Here is a 19,585-nt window from a genome sequence, read left to right as displayed (position 1 = left end):
CAGATACAAACTTAATCTAAATGTTGGTATTCTCAGGCCTCACCAAGTTTATTTTATGGTGCCTCCCTCCCCCTGCACATAAATATACACATCCATATGTTTTCATACAAACACACACATGTATGGATTTAATTATGGTAAACAAAGGACAGCTGGGTCCTCTGCAAACCAATCTCACTTTTGGAACCTGAAAAAGCAAAGGCACTTACTTACCTCTGAGAAGAAGGTGACTGATCTCATTTGTGTGAAACCACAAATATTTATTTTTAATGAAAAAATACTTAAAGTGTGCCACAGTGTCCATATATTCATTTGAATAGTAGTACAAAGATATGTATTTCTGAGAAAAAGTCTTAACACTGTAGAAAATAAATGTGGTTCTTAAATTATGTCAAAAGAAATCAGTAAAAAAGTAATGTTTTATACACTGGAATAAAATGAAACAATTAGAGAGAATAATAAATTATAATTACAGTATTTCAAATATTTGCCTCATGCTTTTTTTTTCTTTTTTTTTTTTTCTGTTCAGCATTAGTTTCTAAATGTGTCACATAGGATAGGACCTCAGAAGCCAGGAGTCAGAATGGGCTTCCAATGTGGGAATAATTGGATGTGGAGCTGAATAAAGTCCTGGAAAAATGACACCACTGCTTGTAATTCACAGGTACATAAAACATCAGCACATGGCAGGTTTAGGTTTGTACTGAACATGTATTTTTTTTTTTTTGTTAATGGAAATCAATTTAAGTTTGGTTTGTTGTTGGTTTTTTTTTTTTTTGTTTTGTTTTTTTTTTTTTTTAACCCACTAATTTTTTAAAATATTTTAATGAACTAAACAGCAATTATGGTCATTAACAAGGATGTCACCCAAGCACAACTGCTCATGGGATGCTACAATGCTGTCTTGGCTCTTTGTACAGCCCATGTTGACAGGAATTTGGAACCCTTTCAGGTCTAATTCAGCACTGCAAAACGTTGAAAACTATAAAGTGCTTTGAAATACAAATAACCTCTCCTCTTTAGAAATAGGAAAACCCCCCAAACATGCACTTAAACCTGAAACCTCCATGCCACAGGTCCTGCAGCTCTGCAGCCAAACATCTGCTTTGTGCCGTTGGTTTTTCAAGTTTCCTCTCCTGTCCTCAGTCCAAAATTCAGAGAGTGTCTAAATTGGATTTGTCAGTCTCTTCTTGGTCCTGCTTGTACATGAAGGTGAGCAGGAAGAGGGCAATATCCAGAGATGACCAGTAAGCAGTGTGGGAGGTGACTGCAGACCAGTATCTGCTCTCCACCAGACCTTCCCTGAGCTCAAAGTCGATCCTGTGCTCCAGTTCCACTGGGAAAGGAACAGGAAAAGGAACAAGAGGGATGTCAGAGCTGCACAAACAACCGGGGTGTTTCAGGTTCTGATTCTGGACAAACACACACTCAACATCTCTGTGTTTCAACAAAACCAAGATTTAATAATGTAGAAATACATTTTAATGCACCTCCTGCATTTAGCACAAACCTAAGAGAGTTTAAAAAAAAAAGGCAAAAGAAAAAAAAAAAAGAAAACTATTCTTGCTCTTAAGACATCTTTTCTGAATGATTCTGTGATTCTCAACTTGGGAAAAGACAGGTTTTTTTTCAAGCAGCTGTTTTCCTTATAGTAACTCTATAAATATATTTATTTATACTTGTTATGATAACTACAGAGAGATATCCAGCAAATGCTGAGGCCCCACTAGGAAACTTTTATATCCAGAAATAAATGGATTTCTTGCATTTTTAGTGTCTACACAAGGAGACTACACCCACTACTACAAGCCCCTTCCTGCAAAGTCATCCCTCCACAGCTCTGCCCTTTTAATATCCTGATTATTCCAAGCATATTTCAGCAGCTACCCTTTTATTTCAATGGCTGCTTTGATTAATGCCACATTCACAGCAATTACCGCTGCATTTGAACTGGGCCAACGTGACCCTATTGCTAAGGCACTTCAGAAATAAAATAAAATAAAAATTACAAAAAACCTAAAAGCCAAAGGCCCAGACTGTGTGGAAAACGCAGCCATTTCTCAAAGGCAGTGTGAAGGGATTTGGATTCTCGGCTGGAGGAGCACGGGCAGGGGAGCATGGCACGGGCACACGCGGCCCAGACCCCCCTGATTCCCCAGAGCTGCTCCCCACAAACTCTGCAGCAGGCACAGGGAGCCAGAGCCTCGGAGCAGCAGCAGACAAGCAGCAGAGCCATTTCCAAGAAGGAGAGTTTATCCACACAAACCCCAGTGGCTGGGCAGGAAGGGCCATCGGAGAGGCCCTCACGGGAGCTTGGGCGGGAGCCAAAGCCCAGCAGAGCCCTCTGAGGGCAGAGCTTGGTGGGGATTGCATCATGCAGCTCCCAGCCCTGCTCCACGCTCTCCTTCTATGGAGCAGGGATGGCTTTCCAGCAGGGAGGGATGTGGGATCCGTGCAGGAAGCTCTCAGCGTGCCAGCCCCCCTGAAACGACCCCCTTGGCAGCTCTGCCGTGTTCCCTGTGCTGCTCCTCTGCTTCCCTCACGTCTCACCCCAAGCTTCCTGCCCTCACACACTGACTCAGACAGGTTTTCTGTTGCAATTCGTATGAACAGACAGCAATCCATCATGTGAATGCTGTCACAGGACACTTGTGACTCCCTCAATTGCAAAAAAATCCCCTGGGTGTCCTGCAGGAGTGCCAAGGGGGAGCTCAGAAATAAATCCAAGGATGGATTTCCTGAGAGGAAGGACCTATGCTTTTCAAAAAACCCAGCTGCTAAAATTGCACTTTCTGTCCTGAGCAGTTCAGATCAGGACAAGGGCAGCTTCTGTTTCCAGTCATATGTGTCCTAAAATCCAGATTGCTTCAGAATGGGAAATACAAGGGGGAATTGGGAGTTTAGGCGGGAAAAAAAGGGTTTAAAATGTCAGAGGGCAGGGTTAGATTAGAAACTGGGGAGAAATTCCTGGCTGGGGGAGTGGGCAGGCCCTGGCACAGGGTGCCCAGAGCAGCTGTGGCTGCCCCTGGATCCCTGGCAGTGCCCAAGGCCAGGCTGGACAGGGCTGACCTGAGACAGTGGAAGGTGTCCCTGCCATGGGAGAGGTGGAATGGGATGAAATTTAAAGTCCCTTCCAATCTAACCCAGGAACAGATTCACAAAATCCCAAAATGCTTTGGGTTGGAAAGGACTTTAAAAATCATCTTATTCCACCCCTGCCATGGCCAGGGACACCTTCCACTGTCCCAGGCTGCTCCAAGCCCTGTCCGAGCCGGCCTTAATATTCAACATTTATTATTTTATGGCAAACCCACAACAGCAAACTGCATTTATGGCATTTCCAGCCCCCACCCCACTCTTGCTTCCCTGGACCCACAGGGTGGGCACCCCTCACCTGTGGGTTCGAGGAATCCCGAGCTGCTGTGGGGCAGAGGTGGGGTCCCAACAGTCGTGGCCTTCTTCTCATCCCCCTCAGGGCCATCTTTTCCTGTCTCCAGGGTCTGGGGGGTGGCACTGGACCTGCCAAACCTGGAGAAGAGCATCCCACCGAGGCCCTTCCCGATGCTGGCGGCTCCTGCATCCAGCACAGAGGGGAAAAAACAACCAAGATGCATCAATCAAACTGCAAATTAATCAAAGCCACTGCAAATTAAAGTCACTGCAGCACCCCTTAATAAGAGCTGAGGGATGGGAAACACTCCTGCTGCTTTCCTAGGGCGGGAACATCTGACTGGAGTGGGCTCTGTTCATCCCCAAACTCATCTCATTACAGCAAAAGCTGTAATTTGGAAGCTGTGTTTAGGGGGAAAAAGAGAAGCATGAAACACATCTGCAGAGAGAAATCTGACACTTTGAAGGATGTGTTGTGATTCCTCTTTCATAAATTCTAAGGTAAGACAAAAATGCTTTCTAACAACGTTGGTGCCTTCTGCACTTAAAAATCCCAACAGCACATTTAAGACATCTCTCTTATTCTTATTATATTATTATTTCTTATATTCTTATTATTTCTCTTAGGTCCACTGCTGTAACAGACCTTTAAAAATGTTACATCATCCTTTAAAAGGACTATTTGGGTAGCTCAGGAAGAGGGATATAAAAGTTAAGAGTAGTTTTGTCCTGTTTTATCCCTACTCTGCTGCCACCTCATGGACAAGACATTCAAGTCACTATAGAAAGCCCCCAAAAAGGCACTCTGCTCTGAAATACCACATATCTCTACTTCAGGAAAAACTGCTTTTATATTCTTATTTGATTGGGAAGACTCCTGGCACTAGGATTCTCCCAAATCCCACACAGGGAGCTGAAGAAAAGCCTTGAGTCAACAAAAACTGCAAGTGCCACGATCAAGTATAAGCTCCAGTGAAGGGAATTTAAGCTCACTTAAACCAGGGCTTATTTTGAGTCAGAAAGCCAGAAAGGAGCAGAGTTTATATGAAACCAGCCTGAATTTCCTATTGTAGAATCATGAGTTAAAGGTAACTGTATTGGGTTACATGGTGTGATTTTTCTGCTATTGGCTAATAGCAGAAAATGGAATCAGAAGACAAGGTTTAATTTAATTTTTTTTCCATGAAGCAGAGTGGAAATTGTTAAATCACCAGGATGTTACTTCAATGAGACAGACAAAAATAAGGCAGCAATAGCATGAACTAAATAATCTCCCCCAAGCTAGGACTCCAATGGACATTAACTGGTTTTTATTTCAAAGTAAATGTCAGCTGGGATTAAACCAAGTCAGAAGCTCTGGGTGCTGAGAATTTCAGACTTTCTGTGCTGCCAGGCTCTGACCCCCAGGAGAACACTGCACTGACCTGAGGCCCTGGAGAAGCTTCCAGAATGGAATTTTAGCACTGGGATTGTGGGTGTGGGGTTTGGATAGAAGTGTGTGATATCACAGGGTGAGAAACTTGGAGTTTGGGGTTTTAGAATAGTAATAGATATAAAGCAAGATGGAAGTTTTAGTGTTGGAGGCTGCTCCTTCTTTGCCTTCTCCATAGGTTTGGGTGGTTTTGTGTAATTGGACAGAAAATTCCGCACTGCAGACTGATCGAGTGATTGGTTATTGGGTTAAAAGTGAAAAAAAGTTCAGCTGTCATTTCTTAATTGGACAGTTTATCCTTAAAAGACCTCGTATAGAAAGACAGTTTGCCATTCTGCAGCTTGTTAGTAGGATGCTGCAGAACTTACCACTTGTAACACAGATAAGAAATACCAAACATCCAAGCCTGAACATGAAATACCATCCCAAGCCCCTTCAATCCTGACATCAACAGAGGCAGAAAAAGAAGCTGAGAACCAGCAACTACCCAGAATGCTGCCTCTCCCCTCCCAACCCAGGGAGAGAGGGAACATGACCTGTTGGAGCTCTGGATACTGAGAATTTCAGACTTTCTGTGCTGCCAGGCTCTGACCCCCAAGAGAACACTGCATTGACCTGAGGCTGTGGAGAAGCTTCCAAAATTGCTTGATAGCACTGGGATTATGGGTGTGTAGTTTGATTAGAAGTGTGTGATATCACAAGGAGAGTTTGGGGTTTTAGAACAGTAATATATATGGAGGAAGATGGATGGTCCATCCTCTTCACCTTCTTCTCCATGAGTTTGGGTGGTTTTGTGTAACTGAACAGAAAAGTCGGCAATGCAGACTGATCGAGTGATTAGTGATTGGGTTAAAAGTGAAAATAACTCAGGTGTCATTTCTTAATGGGATAGTTTAGCCTTAAAACACCTTGTATAGAAAGACAGCCATTTTGTAGCTTGTTAGGATGCTGCAGAACTCACCACTTGTAACACAGATAAGAAATAACAAATATCCAAGCCTGAATGCGAAATTCCATCCCAAGCCCCTTCAACCCCAACCTCAGCAGGGGCAGAAAAAGAAGCTGAGAACCAGCAGCTACCCAAAGTGCTGCCTCTCCCCTGCCAGCCCAGGGAGAGAGGGAACATGACCTGTTGGAGCTCTGGATACTGAGAATTTCAGACTTTCTGTGCTGCCAGGCTCTGACCCCCAAGAGAACATTGCATTGACCTGAGGCTGTGGAGAAGCTTCCAAAATTGCTTGATAGCACTGGGATTATGGGTGTGTAGTTTGATTAGAAGTGTGTGATATCACAAGGAGAGTTTGGGGTTTTAGAACAGTAATATATATGGAGGAAGATGGATGGTCCATCCTCTTCACCTTCTTCTCCATGAGTTTGGGTGGTTTTGTGTAACTGATCAGAAAAGTCGGCAATGCAGACTGATCGAGTGATTAGTGATTGGGTTAAAAGTGAGAATAACTCAGGTGTCACTTCTTAATGGGATAGTTTAGCCTTAAAACACCTTCTATAGAAAGACAGCCATTTTGTAGCTTGTTAGGATGCTGCAGAACTCACCACTCGTAACACAGATAAGAAATAACAAATATCCAAGCCTGAATGCGAAATTCCATCCCAAGCCCCTTCAACCCCGACCTCAGCAGAGGCAGAAAAAGAAGCTGAGAACCAGCAGCTACCCAAAGTGCTGCCTCTCCCCTCCCAGCCCAGAAGGACAGAGGGCACGCTCCTTACCCAGGATGCTGGCTTTGCCAATGTTGGTGATGGACTCGCCGTAGTGGCGCCGCACCATGACCGGCGACGTGGTGGGGCTGGGCGCCGCCGAGGCGCTCTCGCTCTCCGGGGCTGAGGTAGCTTCTTTGCTGGGGTTGAGGAAACTTGGCTTCATGTGCTCGTAGGGGAGGGGGTTGGCCGTGTTGTACCAGTGGATCTGCACGGGTGAGATGTTGCTGTAGTGTTTCAGGATTAAGGGTTCTAATCTGTAGGCCTGGAAAGGGAATTCGCAGTGAAGATCAGTCCTGGGAGGACAGACTAGGAAAAAAAAAATCAGTTTTCCTTCCCATCCAGAGCTCCCTCCAACCTCAAATCCAGAATACCTCTCCTAAACAATGCCTAGGAGGTGACACAGTGGTGGGGTTACCGTGTGATTCACTTTTAGTTTCACTATCACTGCCATATTCTCTGGAAAAATCCCTTCCCCAGGATTTCTCTCCTGGGAAGCTGAGAAGCCTCAGAGAAAAATGAAACAATAATTATCTGATTTGCTTCTGCTGTGTTTTGCTGCTTTGGAATGTGTTTGGACATTGTTTATCAACAGGTGCATGTTTGATTGGTTTCATGTGAATGGTTTTAACTTAATGACCAATCACAGCCAGCTGTGTCAGGACTCTGGAAGGAGTCACGAGTTTTCATTATCATTCTTTGTAGCCTTTTGTCTATATCCTTTCTCTCTTCTTTAATGTATTTGAGTGTCGCATTCTTTAACATAACATGAGATCACAAAATAATAAATTAGCCTTCTAAGAACATGGAGCCAGATTCATCAATTTCCTTCCCTCAATGGAGACCCCAGAAACCACCACAGTTTCACAGCCTGCAAGATTTATCAGCTGCACAGCTGCCTGTGAGCTCACTTTTGCACATCTCTGCAACACCTGCATTACAACACTTGTACTACATGTTGTTACCAACACACAGGTTCCTAACAGATGGCTTCACTGAGAGAACAAACTTCATGTGAAATTAGGCTGATTCTAACACAATAAACAGGAATTGGCTATGTAAACATTTTGTTTGATGGCTCTTTGTTGATCCCTGTGCAAACCATGAGTTATGTTTATTTAAAAAATATTTTCCTATTGATTATTTATTTATCTTTGTCCACTTAGATGTACAAAAGCATCTTGCATTTCTTTCTTTTAAAACTAAGTGAAGTTACTATTTGCAGAGTGGAACCAATTGTCCCTGTTAATCCAGGAAAATTCTGGAGTAGCTGGAGCTGAACATGACCATGTTTGGACTGAAGTCTGAAGATATTTAAATTCAGCTACTTTAAATAGGAAAGAATCCCCAAATTGCTGTTGTAGATGAAACTCCCAATCCAATTTGCATCAGAGAAGTTACCAAGGGGATGCAGATCAAAGGTCCAGTAACTGATTTGGTAAGAGCCAACACTGGCTGCTGTGGAATAAGGAAAAGGCAAAGCTACACCAATAATCCTCTCCCAAAAACTATCAACAAACTTTTCCTTGTAGGATCCTTTGGGGGGAAAAAAAATAAATCAGTCTTTGCTTTTCTATATTATCTTGTAAACTGCTCATGAAGCCTTTTTAAACAGCAAAAATATATATTTTAATGGAAGCCAGGAAGTTAAACACAAAATCCTTGTCTGAAAAAGGATTATTTCTTTGGGGAAAAAAAAATCAGAATAATCCCAAATCTTATGCTTATTACTATGAAAAGAGAAGCAAAATATATGTTATTTATGGCAATTACTTGTAGGAAATGTAATTCTACAGTTCCAAACCCCAAGCCATTGTATAACAACCATGAACAAATAATCCTCTGCTGGAACACGCTCGTGTTGAGTCACACACTTTGAAGATCCCACGTTATCCCAGAGCTTAAAACCAGGCAAGGCAGAGGCTCGAGAGGGCAGCGAGGGACTCACCACTGGATCTGTGGGGTGGAAGATGTTGAGCAGGCGGTTGCAGATGGCTCTGGGCAGGATGTGGTCCTGGCTGCCGCTGGTGCCGGGACGGATCCCACGCAGGGCCAGGAACACGGCCAGCGGGGATCCCATACAGAAGAAATTCTCAACCTGGGGAGACATTTGATAAGGATGGAATTGATGTTTCCTGACACTGCATTTGGTTTCTTTCTCCATTTCTTGGTTTCAGTGGAGGGACTCAAAGTCTTGGTTGGTCCAAACAGGGAAGAACAACACAACGTCAATAAATGAGGGTTAAACTGCCCTTGGCTGCATGTTGGGGTGCTAAAAGCAAAAATCAAGTTGGATATTTGAACTCAGAGGGGCCACCAGCACTGGAAAGGATGGAGCAAGAAGACTTTGGGAGACACGAAAGGAAAAACAAAGCCTGGATGTGGCACTGGGTGCCAGGGTGGAGTTGAGCTGTTGGGGTTGCATTGCACTCGATGATCTTGAAGGTCTCTTCCAACCCAGTGAATTGAGTCTGATCTCTCCTGGAGCTTCCCAGACCTCCCAGTCCTCCTCATTCTCTTCCTAACCAAGTTCTCCATGATTTTCTTGCTACACACAGATGGTGCTAAGTGAACAGAACAGCTTGTCCCCAGTGCCACCATGTCCCAGGAGCAGGAACAGCCACTGGCACCCTCTGATGTCACCCAAAGCTGCTGTGACCTCGCTCTCAACTCCTGCCTCCAACACCAACTGAGTAAATCTGAGCTGCCACACCTGACAAGTCACTGAACCTGCATTCTGGGGTCATTACAACCAACCACAACTCTGACCCCCCACTACCAACCCTCAGGCATCGCCTCCTAAAACCATCAAATGGAAAACTCAGCGGTAAAAGACATTTCCCTAAATCAAAATGACCTTTCAGCTTTTATTTTCTTACCTGAAAATTTAATTTTACCATTGTCAAATGCTCAGCCAGTGAGAGAAATTGCTGAATTCTTGCTAAATGCACGTGGAGGATCCTTGGAATGCCATGTGCCTTCCCTGTATGTCAGCACATGGAATGAGGGCAGGGGAATAATGGTCCCTTTCATCTCTTGGATTCCAGTGCTGCACAAATCATTCCTCCTCCTCTGTCTTGGCACTGGTACCACCCCTCTTCCTTCCAAAAGAAGTCTCAACTTGATGGAAAAAGTAAAAACTCGACCTTCAGCATGGTTATTCCATGTCACATGCAGCACAGCACTGCTCTGTCATTAAAACTGTCACTTGGTGCAAAGCTCCTTTCCTTTCCCCAGCCCAAGTTTCACACAGCTCTTGTGTGTTGGCAGCTTGGCCAAAAAGCTTTTTCATCTCCAAACACAGCAGAAAGAGACATTCCCAGTGCAATCCTTTAAACTGAATAAGTAACCTCCAACCCTGTCCATCTGATATTCCTGTGTCAAGCACCTGAAAGGCACAATTATGGTTTTTCTGCTTTAGGGAGGAATCACAGTGCCTGCCAGCTTGCACTCAGCAGAGGACACTCAAAAGGGACTGGGAAAACCCTCAGAAGGTAACTGGTTTCAGTGCTTACAAGGTGTGTGGCTTTTGTCCCACTGCTGTCCCATCATTTCTATTAAGAGTGCTGGAGTCCCCATCCCTGCAGGGTTTTGATGTGGATGTGGCCCTTGGGGACACGGTTTAGTGGTGGACAGGTCTTCTCCAACCTTAATTCTATGATTCTTAACCCCAAATGCTTTAATCTGCAGCCATTAGACTGTCAGTGCTGTTGCAAGGGGGTTGAAGATCAGGCTGCTGTATTGTATTACTGGGAATAAGAGATCAAAATCTTTCTAGAAAATATTTATTAATTTTGGTTGTTTCTCCTGCAATCAGGAGTGGGGCATTTTCCTGTAAATGTTAACAACACAGGAGATGTGTTTATGTGAAATGACCTTTGAGAGAACAACTCTCCTGGTTATGATTCATAAACAGAAGACTTAATGAATTTATTTGTATTTTAAGCAGAAGCTGAGCCAAGCAATCATCCATTCAAGTTAGCACTGCAGTATTTTCATAATTAGGTGAAGGAAAAAAAAAAGCTGAATGAGTCAAGAGAAGTGAGGCAGCAGAGCCCTTCAGTGCTGGGCACAAAGAACAGGAGGGACAGGCTGGACCTTCCTGCAGCCTTGGCTGAGACAGAAGTGCTGAGGAACCCTGAAGTCTTTTGGGCCAGGACATTGCAAGGCCAGATTTAAATGGATTTCCACGGCAGCCCTAAGGAGCAACTGGGGCACATCCTGCTCTCCTCTTCCCTACCACGACTGGAATTCATCCTAAATAAAAAATTCCCAATTTTCATACAACAGAGGCATGCAGGGGCTGGTGTCACACCACGCCCCATGTTCCTATGATCTTCAACCCCTCACCCTTTAACTCCAACTCCTCTTCCAAGGCTGGTGGGGAGAAGGCTGTGATTCTAAATCTTAAATTTACAACAAGGTGTTGGTTTAAACTCCCACTGCTCCTGTTGGTCTAGCAGGCAATTCCATTATCCCATCTGAGGAGAAGCAGAACTAAAGACAAGGATCCCTCTCCCTCAAGTTCCCACTCTTGTGGCTTGCCCAATATTTTATTACAGTACAGCACACCCCATCTCTTCATGTTTTGTGGGGTTTTTCCTCCCTGTGGAGTCAATAATTTCATTTTCTCTATTACTAAGCACGAACCAAGCAAACTGCTGTCTTTCTTCCTGCATTTGTCTTGCCAAAAGCAACTTTGTGCTTGCTCAACATCAAGCACAACTCTCCCTCATGTGGCACCAGTGACTCTGTCCCATCCTGAGAACCCTGATTTTTTTTTCAGTCCATGGAAGAGCTGACATGAAGAGCCAAGGGATGGGTGGGTGGTTTCTGAACAAGGCTGTTCTCTTTCAACAAACCAGCCACCCTCAGTGAGCTGGACTGCTCTGCTGATGAGCAATCCTGTTCCAGCCACTCTGCTGAAATCCTCCCTTGCCATCATTTCCATGGAAAGCTTCTCCCTCTGGAGCTCTGCCTCAAGCCATGGGAGTCACCAGTGTGAAACCTCACAGAAACAAAACACCTCCCTGTCAGGCAAGAAAAAGGATGAACTGCACTGGAAATGCTGCCTGAAGATTACAGATCTAGCTTATCGTTTAGGTAGATAAAGTCCTCTTTATCTAAAGTTTCTTCCCCATTTTTTCCTCCTCTCCATCTAAAAAGCAACTGCAGTTGCTTTTCAGTTTTAAACCCTTCAGTTTCAAACCAAGTGAGTGAAGAATATTCTTTCCTAGAGCTGGGGGAGGACCAGGCTGACTCCAGCTTCCTTGATGGGAGAGATAATAGCCTGACACATGCTTTCAAGCACTGATGAAAAGGAGAAGGCTGTGACAACATGAATTATGGCTGGTTTCCTCTTTTTTTTATGGCTCAACATTGACCTTGGCTTCCAGGAGCCCTTCTGAACTCATAAGGAAAGAAAAATGGCAAGTTAAGAAACAATAATCCACTTAATTCTCATCTATCATGTCACATTTTTATGGTTTAATACTTCAGGATGGAGTTGAGCAACTGGAGAGTGTTGCACATCCCACCCAGGAGCTGGAAAATGCCTTTTCCCAAAGATAAGGAATTCTAGCAATTTGTACAGCTGATTAGCAAGCAATCTTCTTCATGAGATTGAGAGAGTGCTAACTGTCAGAGCAGAATCATTTGGAAGGAAAATCCACCTCTGGAGGAAATTCAATCAGATTTGCTCAGAGATGTGACATGCTAGAAGGAGTCCCCAAGGAAGATGGATTATTCAATGGGGTAGAAGTGAAACTCTTTAAAATATGTGACTGATGTAATCTGCCAAATGGTTTTCACCTTCCCACAGAATTGTGTGTGTGTGTATAATAACTAGGTTTATGTATCAGAATGATTTATAACCTGTATATTCACATATACATTTACATATAATTTCATATAAACATATATAACAGAATCCCAGAATGGTTTGGGTTGGAAGGGACCTTTTAAAGCCCAGCTCATTCCAACCCCCTGCCACAGGCAGGGACACCTCTCACTACTAGACCAGGTTGCTCAAAATTTATTACAAATACAGCATTGCAATAAATAACCACAATCTATGAATACAACAAAATTTTTACATATATGTACACACACTTCATCCAACATCCAAATTATTCTGCCAAAATCATGTCTAGGGTCATGGGAAAAAATAAAAGTAAGCAGAATGACTCAAACTGCAGGTGTATTTTTACAGCAAGCAGAAAATTTCAGCAGAAACCTCTTAAAACATACATACCTTAAATTTTAAGACAGGTGGTTTTGATATGGTGGATGCCTTTAACTCATGTAACCTCTCTTCTATCTCTCTCAACCTAGAAAATAGAGATCTTTCTGAGATCCAATAAAAAAGGCAGCTTTAACCTCTCTGATCCAAACAGGCATTCCTGTGGGGTCCAACAGTTTTGTCTGCTGGGAAGAGAGAGGGATGGTGTCAGTATTTCCTGGAGCAGCTCAACTCATCAACAATCAATGTCTGTCAAATCCTGTTTCTCTGGCCACAGAAGGAATCAAGCCACACATGACAATTCCCCTGTTCACCACCCCAAGCCTCTGCCCACCCTCCTTCCTCAGGAGCAGCTGACTCACCTCCTGTTTCCTTGGTGATTTTGCAGCCAAATCACCTGCTTCATTTTGTTTTAAACCCCCCCCAGACAACCACAAAGCCCCAGGAAATGGTCTGGGCATTATGGAGTTCTGCATGGAGGTGGGATTTCTGGAGGATGGTGTCCCACCCTTTAAACCCCCACAAAAAAAAAGCTTGTTCACCTGCTTTTCTAGCTGGCCTGAATTAAAAAAAGCAGCTACAATGTGAAGCACACATATGGATGGGTAGAACTGTTCCCAGTGCCAGTGAATTCTAGAAGTTACAGGATGTCAGGAGTCTATTTCCCATCACTGAAGGGACAGCCACTCACTCTGTGCAGAAGTGCCAGTGTCAAATGACACTTGGGAATTCTGTGGAAGCACTTCAGGAGATGCCTAAGGAGCAGGAGCAGAGTGTGAAAGTGGCCATTTCTCCCTGATTATATGTTTGTGACAGGCCTGAAGGGTCATCTTATCACTGCAACACTTCATTTGGCTTCTAAACTTCCCTTTTCTCAGAAATCCTGCACTGAGTCCAGCCCTGCAGCTGACAGAGACATCCTGCACCCATCCCTGGTGAGACACATCCTGACTGCCACCACAGCAGGGCTGCTGCTAAATTAATGCTTCCCAAGAACCACCAATACTCAGACTGGTTTCAGGCAGGAACCAAAGCCTGTGATTCATCATTTGTCATCTCCCACTTGAACGACTGAGGATGCTAATTTTAGATTCTCCAATGGGTGCCTCACAGCACCACAACATCCCCAGCCCTGAAAGTGTCCAAGGACAGGTTGGATGAGGCTTGGGAGCAACCTGGGATAGTGGAAGGTGTCCCTGCTCAGGGCAGGGGGGTTGGAGCTGGATGATCTTGAAGGTCCCTTCCAACCCAAACCGCTCCATGGGCCAAGTGTGGATTCAGAGCTCCCAGTGCTGTGTTTTGCATTATCACCCAGCCCCAGCAGAAGAACACCAACCACCACAGATAGCAGCCCTGGAGGGCTCTGGAAGCACCCAGAGGGTATCTCCAGGACTGTGTTATCTCCCCTGACCCCTGGCAGTGGGGGCATTACCGTTGCTTGGTCAGGTAAAGCTCCTCCAGCAGACGCCGCTCCTCGTAGCTCATCCAACTCTCCTCCAGCTCCTCCTCCTCCTTCTGCAGCAGCTGCTCATAGAGCCTGACTGGATTCCAGCCAGTCATGATGTCGTAGGTGATGACACAGCCCAGGGAGTGGGACACGATGGAGACCTTCCCTCCCTTCTCCTCGAACTCGGGGTTCCGGGAGCAGAACAGGGAGTAGAGGCGGTTCAGCTCCTGCTGCAGCCCCTTCACCAGCTGTGCCAAGAGGGAGAGGACACAGGGCTCAGTATCCACATCTTGCTGCTCCTGTTGATGTTCAGGAATGTTCCCACCCCACACTGACCCATGGCTGTTAAATCAGGCTGGGAAGATGAGCTCAAGCCCATGGCCAGCAGGAACTGCCTGGCTGATCGTCACTGGCTCCAGAAGCTCATCCCTCCCTCCAGAGCCACCACACAGGACATGTGGTGACCCTAAAACTGCTGCACTACACTGCCCAAGGCATTAAATTGAAATAAACACTTCAATAAATGAAACACTTCAACAGTTCAAACACTTCAAGCTGTGCTTTGAGTACTGAACAGAACACTCTGAGGTGAGCAACACCTGGTTTCCACTGGCACACCAGTGATTGTTGGCACAGTGGCATTTCCCTTCTTGCTGGATTCTATTCCATTTTCTGCAGCACTGAGCACAAGAGCATTCCTCTTGTATCAAGGTTCAGCTCATTTTTTAATTTAAGGAGGATGGAAGGAGCCTGAGCCACACATGACCTGGAATCAACCTGATGCCTTGAGTAGGCTGCCCTAGAGCAGAGGCTGGATGGAGCTCCAGAATAAAGCAGGGATTCATTCAAAGCATCTCCTCCATGGATCCACCTTGGGCAGCACCAGAGCCCAGCCAGGGCTGCACCCAAGATCAACCAAAATGGCCCCAAAATGCACGGCCGGGCACGGGCTCTGTCCCTGGGATCAGTTCTGCTCCATTTGCACCTTGCAGTTCATTGTCCCATTCCAGCTTTAGCCCTGCAGTCCCACCCTGCTTGTTTTTCTCTCTCCAGCCCACGGGGTTTGTGCTCCTGGGCTGAGATTTGGGTCATTTGTCCTTGGTGCCCAGCTGGAGCAGGAATTGTTTTGTCTCCCTGCTCTGTGCACAGAGCTCAGAACTGCACCTCATCAGAACCATCCCTGAATATGAACCCCAGACCCACAGGCTAAAGCAGCACAGAATGTGAAAAATACAAAATCTAAAACATGAGGCATCAGCCCAACCCATTTCACCACCTCCTAAGGCTTCTCCCATAGACTAAACAAGCTCAAACACCTCCCAGAAGAATCAATGAGGCAGCAATGGATTGAGCTGATGTTTTCCCTGTCAGCTGCTCTGCTCCTCCGGAGGGAGCAGGGAAATGCAGCACCTTTATCTGTTTCTGAGCAGATCAAACACTGCAACAAAGGGAACAATTCCTATTTCTTCCAAAAAAGCTGCATCAAATCCCATCCTCCCAGCTGGCCTCTGTGCACAGAGCTCACCATCCCCTAAATGAAGCTCAGACCCACACACTAAAGCAGCACAGAATGTGAAAAATATAAAAACTAAAACCCGAGGCAACAAACTCACATCTCTGCCATAACCTTGGCATCACCCTACCAAACAGCTCATATCCCCTCTTCTCCCTTCATCCCTGTGAGCAACAGGGGACTGGGAAGAGAGAAATCCACTCAAATGGATGTGCTCAGACTGCAGTGAGAGCCTGGATGGGTTCTGGGAAAATATCCTCAAATTGCTTTTGGGTCTCAGTAAAACAGGCTTGAACTCATCAAACTTTTCCTTCTTCTCCCCAGTGCCTGGCTGAAAGGAGAGGCATCTTCCTCTCCTCCTTCCCTTCCTAGACCTGCACCTGTTGGAAATGATTCCCAAGGAATCAGACTGAAACGATGCTGCTAAAAAATGAAAAGCCTCATCTCAGGTAAGATGATGACGCAGGAACTAAAAAAAGACAAAAAAGAGACAAACAGAGGCAGAATTTGAACATTTGACTTAAACAATGTTTAAAAAACCAGTTTTCTGGTTATAGGTTTCCTGGAGGGATTCGGGGGGAAAAGCAGGAGTGCAACATGGTTCTTAAACATCACAGACCAATCCTATTGTACTACAGGAATAAATAAATATACAAATGTTGGTCCTATGTTCATGGAGTGTCTGAGAAGCTTATCTGCCCAAACCCAACCCTGCAGGATAAAAAGGTACAGCTTCCCATAAAGTATTTTAGAGAGAAACACTGGAAACCATGAGATTTGGGAACTGGCCAACAAAAAACAAACAAACAACAACAAAAAACAACCAACCAACCAAAAAACCACAAAAACCCCAAAACCAACAAAAAAATCAAGACAAAAAACCCCCCAAAACCAACCAATAAAACAAACAAACAAGCCAACAAAAAAAAACCCCAAAAAACAAACAAACAAAAACCCAACAAAAAAACCCCCAACCCAAACATCCCCAAACCAAACAAAAACAAACAAAAAAAATCCAGCTTTGCCTGTGAAACTCAGCATGGAAACCGAGCAATGCTTCCAGGCTGTGGCAGGGAGGAGGACAAACAAGAGAGTGCAAATCATTCCCTTGTTAGCAAGAGGAAATTAAAGCCATGGAACATATAATTTCAGCATGATTTTTCAAGAGCCTGAGTCATTACTGAATATAAATATGAATGGCACCAGAAGTGCCAGTGTTTGATACACATTTTACTGAGTGAGAATCCACACAACAAACGCTGTGCCTGCAGCACTGGGAGATGATTTCCAGAGCCCTGCAGCAGCTTGCAGAAAAGAGGAGCAAAACACCCATTTTCAAGTATTTTTGACTGTGGTGCTGCCTCTTCTTCCATTTGGGTCTACGCAGAGTCTGGGCACAAAATTCCACACATGAACAGGCAGAGCTGGAGCTGGAAATGTCAGTCAGGATGAGCTGTGGCTGGCTGGTATTCTCTCCATTTAAAAAGGTTTTGATTAAAATGCAGAGCAAAATAGCAAGAGCCAGTTGAAATCAAAGTGTTTGGGGATTCCTGCCAGGAATAGGTAAATAATCTTCTGGCATCGTGGCATTTCTATTATAAAGATCTGATCTTGCAAACATAAAACAGAATATTTCTTGCAAAATCCAGGTTGAAAACTGAGTCCAGCCCTGTTTTTAATCCTCCTCCTCCCTAAAAACTTGCTGGGAAGTTACTGGGAAGTTCAGCACAAACATGGATATAACTAAAAAAATATTTTCCAAATAGGTGCACATTTGCAATTTTGCAGACCAGAACCCAAGCCCTGAATTCAACCAAATCATCCGATGAAGACAATTCCTAAACTCCAGAACCGCCAGGTAATTGTGGAGTGGAAGATCTGCTCTGGGAAAGGCTCCAGAATTCCAGGCCCTGGGAATGGTCTGGTTTGCTGCTCTGCCAAAACCAGGAGCCCTGCACCTGCAGTGAGCACTTATGCAGGTTGGTGTCCTGCCAGCAGTCCTGTGCCAGCCCTAAGATTAGAAACTGAACCTTTGTGCTGCAGAGTAAGGCGAAAAAAAGGAGAAAAATAAAAGGAACTGAAACAAAAATGAATATTCATTTAAAGTCCCAGCTTAAAACCTGCTTGGTTAAGCAGCATATGAAGCTGAGGTAATATTTACTTGGGGATGATGTTTAAGGTCCCTTCCAATCCAAGCCAGTCTATGATTTAATCCTGATTTGCTTTCTTAGTCTTAAAAAGCATAAAATATTCCAACTTGTGAAAGAAAAGTTTGAACAGGGTTTTAGTGCAGTAAATGCAACATGAACTGCTTTCAAACCTTTTGTAGTTACAGCTTGGTAGGTCCTAAAAGTCCATGTAGAAATACTTCTAAAACCACTTTACATTGCCTAAAATCAATGAATGTTTTGGTTGGATTTAAACATGAAAAATCAGACTGCCTATCAAACTTTCTCTCCTAAATGGCATCACTGTAATAAATTTTTAATGAGCTGATCTTTTCATGCACAGCTTGTCTTTCTACTTCCTCTAAAGGGTCTTCAGTAAAGGTTCACAGTTAAATTAAAAAAAAAAAAAAAAACCAACCCAAAAAATAAAACAAATCCCTTCCCAGCCAACCAAACCCAGGACATCCAAATGGCTGCTCCATTCTGCACCTCAGGGTTGGGTTACAGGTAATGGTGCCCCATCCTGAGCTTGCTGAAAGCTTCTCCTGCTCCACTGCAGCTCCATCCAAGGAATTCCTGCTGAAATCAGCCCTTTTCTCACTGATTGCCCTGCCAGCCCCAAACCTCAGCACCTGCTGCTCCATGGGGCCTACTGTGCTTGGGAAGCACCTGCTGGTTCTGCAGGAATCACCCAAAAATCCCAGGAATGGTGGGAACAGTGGAATGCAGCAAGACCAGACTCCTTTCTCTCTTTGCAGCTCCCCTCTTCCATCCTCCCCTCCCAGTTCCCAGCTCATTTTGGGGACTGCTTTTCCATCCCAATGGCATGGAGCAGTAGAGCTGCTTTTTCATCCCAGGTCTCCATAGGGCTTTCCTTACAAAAAGCCTGGAGATTCCTTGAGTTCCCTAAGCCAGGGATTGTGGCTTTAGTCCCATCTGGGTCACCAGAAACTGATGCCTTGAGCAGGCTGCCCTAGAGCAGAGGCTGGATGGAGTTCCAGAATAAAGCAGGGATTCATTCAAAGCATCTCCTCCATGGATCCACCTTGGGCAGCACCAGAGCCCAGCCAGGGCTGCACCCAAGATGAACCAAAATGGCCCCAAAATGCACGGCCGGGCACGGGCTCTGTCCCTGGGATCAGTTCTGCTCCATTTGCACCTTGCAGTTCATTGTCCCATTCCAGCTTTAGCCCAGGCAGTCCCACCCTGCTTGTTTTTCTCTCTCCAGCCCACGGGGTTTGTGCTCCTGGGCTGAGATTTGGGTCATTTGTCCTTGGTGCCCAGCTGGAGCAGGAATTGTTTTGTCTCCCTGCTCTGTGCACAGAGCTCAGAACTGCACCTCATCAGAACCATTCCCTCATATGAACCCCAGACCCACAGGCTAAAGCAGCACAGAATGTGAAAAATACAAAATCTAAAGCATGAGGCATCAGCCCAACCCATTTCACCACCTCCTAAGGCTTCTCCCACAGACTAAACAAGCTCAAACACCTCCCAGAAGAATCAATGAGGCAGCAATGGATTGAGCTCATGTCTTTCCCTGTCAGCTGCTCTGCTCCTGCAGAGGGAGCAGGGAAATGCAGCACCTTTATCTGTTTCTGAGCAGATCAAACACTGCAACAAAGGGAACAATTCCTATTTCTTCCAAAAAAGCTGCATCAAATCCCATCCTCCCAGC

At 44.9% G+C, this 19,585-nt stretch overlaps 1 protein-coding gene across 1 annotated transcript in view; it reads right to left on the bottom strand.

Annotated features, from left to right (window-relative positions):
• Positions 1–239: 239 nt before the first annotated feature.
• DDHD1 (DDHD domain containing 1) overlaps positions 240–19,585 on the bottom strand; it is a 68,566-nt gene continuing 49,220 nt past the window's right edge. The window contains exons 7-12 of the mRNA XM_058026010.1: positions 14,212–14,474; positions 12,792–12,867; positions 8,487–8,636; positions 6,551–6,803; positions 3,395–3,574; positions 240–1,336 (exon numbers count right to left, since the gene is read on the bottom strand). Coding sequence (XP_057881993.1) covers positions 1,155–1,336; positions 3,395–3,574; positions 6,551–6,803; positions 8,487–8,636; positions 12,792–12,867; positions 14,212–14,474 — 1,104 coding nt within the window. The 3' untranslated portion in view covers positions 240–1,154. The remainder of the gene's footprint in view (positions 1,337–3,394; positions 3,575–6,550; positions 6,804–8,486; positions 8,637–12,791; positions 12,868–14,211; positions 14,475–19,585) is intronic.

The sequence above is a fragment of the Melospiza georgiana genome, chromosome 6 (genome assembly GCF_028018845.1).
Source record: "Melospiza georgiana isolate bMelGeo1 chromosome 6, bMelGeo1.pri, whole genome shotgun sequence".
Classification (NCBI taxonomy): Eukaryota; Metazoa; Chordata; class Aves; order Passeriformes; family Passerellidae; genus Melospiza; species Melospiza georgiana.
Note: the sequence above shows the minus strand (reverse complement) of the source record. Positions and strands in the feature narration are given on the sequence as shown.